We start from the raw sequence: 6,000 nt of genomic DNA, 5'->3' as shown, positions 1-6,000 counted from the left end.
GATGGACCCAATGTGTTCGCTCACCTTCTTCAAGTCGTCCTTCAGCAGTTTCACCACAGCCTCCAGCTGAGTCACCTTGCTAGCCAAACTCATGTGCCCATCACTGGAGGGAGGGAGAGAGACAAGTACAGCTTAGGTAAGCCAGGGTCAAATAATTGGTAATTGGTATTGTTCAGCCTTTTAAACTTTTAGCCTAAAGTTAGCTTTAATTAGGCAAGTTAGGTTAATCAAAAGCTCAAGCAGCATTAATATATAATGTAGATTAATTAATGTAGATTATAATGTAGGATAGCTAAGAAGTGTTAAGAATGCTGACATAGCAAAAGGGAATTTTTGGGTGATTTTTGTTGTCACAAAAGTTGCAAATAATTACAAAAGGACCCATAAGTAAAATTTTAAACTTATTAGTAGCCCTGAAGATTTAAGATGGTGAATCTGTGTGTGAGGCTCTTTAGGGATGCACCAATATAACGGCCAAACACTGGTATGGGTCGATATTTGCCATGTTGACTGGTATGGTATCGTTATCGCAATCAGTTATTCGACAAACTGTTATTTTAAGCATCGGTATCAGTATAGGCTCAGAACTTTATAGTGGATGCATCCCTAATGCTGTTATGCACCACGACCCAGCAGGAGGACCTCTGGTGTGTGTGTGTGTGTGTGTGTGTGTGAGTTAGTTAGTGTGTGTGTGTGTTAGTTAGTTGTGTGTAGTGCAGGGGTGGGCAAACTTTTGGCTCAAGGGCCACATTGGGTTTTGAAAATTGGCCGGCGGGCCGCACAACAACCCCCCCCCCCCCCCCCCCACATTACATTTTTTTATAGCCTATAATTTAGTATGAAAAGTACTTGTTTTAAAATATTAATTGCTTAAAAAATACTGCTAATTTGATGCTGTTTAACAAATGTATAAATTGTGCACTGTCGCTTTAAGATCTTCTGCCTGCTCCGCTATGGCTAGTCTGTACCTACGGCTGGGCCCGCTCACAGTTTTTAAATGGTCAGTAGTTGGAACTACTGTTGCCTTCATAATTTCCTTTTAAAAGTTTCTTATAAGGAGATATCAATAATCAACAATGACAAGCCAGCTGGAACCTGCTGCTCTCTCTCCCTCTCGTGAGTGCAGACGCATTCCCAATTAAATGGATCGCATAACGTTCACGTTAGATCTGCTGCAAAGGAGATAACTAAGAGTAGGCCTATCATCTCTATTTAACATGATGTTTTGACATTGACATTGTAAACGTTCAAAGCAAAGCTAACCAACGTCGTCTCTATCGCAGGAAAAAAATAGCGAGCAGCCTGATAACCAAATTAAATGCTCGGCGGCCGGATGAAAGTGCTTGGCGGGCCAGATCAGTTTGCCCACCCCTGGTGTAATGTGTGTGTGTGTGTTAGTTAGTGTGTGTTAGTGTGTGTGTGTTAGTGTGTGTGTGTGTGTTCACCTGGAGGAGGGTCTGGCCAGGGGCGCAGGCTTGCGCACCCCGTGCTTGGGGCTGGGGGTGGCGCTCTCTCCGCGGTGGCTCAGGTCCTGCGAGCTGAACATGAATCCTCTCTGGCCTGGGGATGGAGGGAGGGGAGAGGAAGGGCGCGCTTATTTAAAGAAACGTCTGTTTAGTTGTTTGTTTGCAAATGTTTCCCCCCTGGCGGATCAGCAAATAAAACACGGGAAGTTGCACAACACCCAGCAGACACCAGCAGACAGGCCGCAAGCACTTTCTGTCTCGTTTTTCTCTTTTTCCCTCTCATACACTCTCCCGTTTTACTCTAAACTCTCAGCAGGCAGGCACGCGCGCACTCACACACACACACACACACACACACACAAACACACGCACACACACACACACACGCACACACACACACACACACGGACGCACAAACGCACGCACACACTTTGGCAGTACACCGAGGCCCTCTGCTGTAAATAAGCACACAGTACAGGCTCATAATGTTTTTCCAACTCAATATATCCATCATGAGCTTATAAGTCAATAACTACACCACACCACATTACCTACGTAACAAAAATAAATACATACATAAAACTGCAAATTGAGTATGGATAGTTTTCTCTACAGTAGTGATGTTTCCTGTAGTAAAGGGGTGTCTAGGCCTATATGCCAAGTCACTTTAAGTGATTAAAGGCATGTGCTAACCCCGTTTTATAAATTCACTTCAGTATTATTTATATAGCGTCATCATCATAATATAGGAGTGTGTCTCGTGGTGCTCTGAGTCTCCAGGGCGTTAGGGGCCGGCTGTCCACTCACCCCGGTGGTGCTGTCTGGTCTCTCCCTCAAACACGCTGGCGGCGTCCACCAGGTGGCTCCAGTCCAGGCTGCTCTCGTCGGTGTCGGGCAGCGGCATGAGGCTCATCTCCCGCTCCGGCTGCCGCTGGCGCTCGTGCAGGTCCGCCAGGGAGGTGTCCGACGCCGATAGGTCACCTAAGGTAGAGGAGCGCAATGGTCTGCTATAATGGTATTTATATAGGTCACCTAAGGTAGAGGAACACAATGGTCTGCTATAATGGTATTTATATAGGTCACCTAAGGTAGAGAAACACAATGGTCTGCTATAATGGTATTTATATAGGTCAGGGTAGAGAAACACAATGGTCTGCTATAATGGTATTTATATAGGTCAGGGTAGAGGAACACAATGGTCTGCTATAATGGTATTTATATAGGTCAGGGTAGAGGAACACAATGGTCTGCTATAATGGTATTTATATAGGTCACCTAAGGTAGAGAAACACAATGGTCTGCTATAATGGTATTTATATAGGTCAGGGTAGAGAAACACAATGGTCTGCTATAATGGTATTTATATAGGTCAGGGTAGAGGAACACAATGGTCTGCTATAATGGTATTTATATAGGTCAGGGTAGAGGAACACAATGGTCTGCTATAATGGTATTTATAAAGGTCAGGGTAGAGGAACACAATGGTCTGCTATAATGGTATTTATATAGGTCAGGGTAGAGGAACACAATGGTCTGCTATATATATAGGTCAGGGTAGAGGAACACAATGGTCTGCTATAATGGTATTTATATAGGTCAGGGTAGAGGAACACAATGGTCTGCTATAATGGTATTTATAAAGGTCAGGGTAGAGGAACACAATGGTCTGCTATAATGGTATTTATATAGGTCAGGGTAGAGGAACACAATGGTCTGCTATAATGGTATTTATATAGGTCAGGGTAGAGGAACACAATGGTCTGCTATAATGGTATTTATATAGGTCACCTAAGGTAGAGGAACACAATGGTCTGCTATAATGGTATTTATATAGGTCAGGGTAGAGGAACACAATGGTCTGCTATAATGGTATTTATATAGGTCAGGGTAGAGGAACACAATGGTCTGCTATAATGGTATTTATATAGGTCAGGGTAGAGGAACACAATGGTCTGCTATAATGGTATTTATATAGGTCAGGGTAGAGGAACACAATGGTCTGCTATAATGGTATTTATAAAGGTCAGGGTAGAGGAACACAATGGTCTGCTATAATGGTATTTATATAGGTCAGGGTAGAGGAACACAATGGTCTGCTATATATATAGGTCAGGGTAGAGGAACACAATGGTCTGCTATAATGGTATTTATATAGGTCAGGGTAGAGGAACACAATGGTCTGCTATAATGGTATTTATAAAAGGTCAGGGTAGAGGAACACAATGGTCTGCTATAATGGTATTTATATAGGTCAGGGTAGAGGAACACAATGGTCTGCTATAATGGTATTTATATAGGTCAGGGTAGAGGAACACAATGGTCTGCTATAATGGTATTTATATAGGTCACCTAAGGTAGAGGAACACAATGGTCTGCTATAATGGTATTTATATAGGTCAGGGTAGAGGAACACAATGGTCTGCTATAATGGTATTTATATAGGTCAGGGTAGAGGAACACAATGGTCTGCTATAATGGTATTTATAAAGGTCAGGGTAGAGGAACACAATGGTCTGCTATAATGGTATTTATATAGGTCAGGGTAGAGGAACACAATGGTCTGCTATAATGGTATTTATAAAGGTCAGGGTAGAGGAACACAATGGTCTGCTATAATGGTATTTTCTAATCTTCCTTTTTTCCCCTTGAATGTTCTTTTAATTGTGGGCTTAGTGGAGTGGTGGTAATGTTGTCAGCGTTGATTAGATTTCTGAACTCGCTGTTGCAAGTCTTTGGTATTGGCACACGCTTGCATCCAAGGTGACAATCAGCTGAAAGAACTTACTTTGTCTTCATATCGTAGTTTTCATAATGATTGAAATCAGACATTCATAGTAAAATGTAGACCACTGAAGCAATCCAGATTTAGCTTAGTGTCGTCATACCTCTTTACTTAATTTACATAATTTACGCAGAACACTTTTTTTAAGACATGTGCTCCACCGCCAAATACTATTCTTGTCCCCAGCAATTTCAGGACCAGAGTGACACTCATAATTCTGGGTGAGAGGAAGGACGCCATCCAAAGGGAAGAGTTTGAAACGCGCCGGAGGTCTTCACCCTTAGCAGATGGTGGCGGTGTGAGATTTTTATATATATTTATTTATAGCAACACTCACGGGGCGAGATAACAACCCATCTGCTAAGTTTATGCCCAAGCACAAATCCTCCCCCTGGGGAAGCAGAAGCAGACAGGCTCCCTTGGTGATGGGGAGAGGGAGGCATCTAATATCAGCAGCAGTAGCAGCAGCCTCAGCTCTGACTCATTAGTATCTCTGGAAGAAGGTTCCGGAAGACAGTAATTAGGGCTGGAGATGAGCTTCCATTCGGTGACAACGAGTTGGAGAAGTTGGGAACGTGGGGAGAGGGAGCCGCCCAGCACGGGAACTACTCACATTAGCAGCACAGAGACCCCACACTGAAAATGATGAGGCGTTTTGCTGGAAGCCTCGGCTTTTCTTTAGGCACCAGGGAAATTGGAGATATATGTCAATGCAAAGTGATTTGTGCCAACAGCTACAAACATGCTTAGTAAAAAATGCTTTCTTTCTACATATATATATATATATATATATATATATATATATATATATATATATATATATATAAATATCAGGCATGAAAACGGGTCAGGGGTGAAAAAGGTGAGAAGGGTGCACGAAGAGGGAAATTGCCGTTTCATAGCAAATCAAGCGCAAGTGACATTGTTGCCAATAGTCCACAGCTTCCATGGAGTATGAAGTTGCCTAAAACCAGATTTTATATAAAGAAAACAAACTACAAAATGACTAATTTTTACAAGAAAATACCTTTATTTCTTCTTTTTGGCTTGGGCCTAAGTGTGAAGGCGCCCACTTGCGCTGTTTGGCAACATGCTTCAGCCTGGCCCTCCTTTCATCCTCAGTAATCTACACAAGTTTTCTTTCTTTCTTTATTTATTTCTTTGTGCCTGAAGTTATCAGACATTTCTGAAGGTTTCATAGGCCTAACTTCATAGTAGACTATTAGAATAAGTCTGAATAAGATAAGTCTGAATATTTGTTGGACAAAACCAGGTAATAAATAAACTGGGTAGGGTAGACTAGGCTTTAGTTTTGGTTTGAAATGTTTTAACCTGCAGCCTAGGCTACTTACAGATTGTGGCATTGTGCTAGTGTGTTTAACCAACCAATAAAGTTGTGTGAACAGTGTTCACAATACATGTTAAACCCTGTAGAGTAGACTAGGCCTACTGATCAGGCCACTGAACGTTTCTTAAAAGACAGCATTACCATGTCAAACACTGCTTTTGTCTCTGAACTCAAAACGCACCAGCCCAGTTTAGGAGCATTTAATTCAACTATTCACATTAGCCTTTGCTACACTGATAAAGTATGCCAATTTGCTTCACCTTTTGTCGATCTAGATGGCTCAAACTGCACGTATTCTTCATCAAATGAACTTGTTATGTCTATATTTCTGTCCAATGTCGCTATCCAAAACAGCCTATGCTACGTTGCTACACCAATCTCAACGTCTTTTTCTGACAGAAGTT

At 42.2% G+C, this 6,000-nt stretch overlaps 1 protein-coding gene across 1 annotated transcript in view; it reads right to left on the bottom strand.

Moving 5' to 3' along the window:
- The window catches only part of LOC121711513 (signal-induced proliferation-associated 1-like protein 1), a 95,174-nt gene that overhangs the window by 4,279 nt on the left and 84,895 nt on the right, over nt 1-6,000 (bottom strand). Inside the window, 3 exon segments of the mRNA XM_042095173.1 lie at nt 25-103; nt 1,446-1,560; nt 2,274-2,447. Of these exon segments, the coding sequence (XP_041951107.1) occupies nt 25-103; nt 1,446-1,560; nt 2,274-2,447 (368 nt within the window).

Source organism: Alosa sapidissima, chromosome 6 (assembly GCF_018492685.1).
Source record: "Alosa sapidissima isolate fAloSap1 chromosome 6, fAloSap1.pri, whole genome shotgun sequence".
NCBI classification, from domain to species: Eukaryota; Metazoa; Chordata; class Actinopteri; order Clupeiformes; family Clupeidae; genus Alosa; species Alosa sapidissima.
Note: the sequence above shows the minus strand (reverse complement) of the source record. Positions and strands in the feature narration are given on the sequence as shown.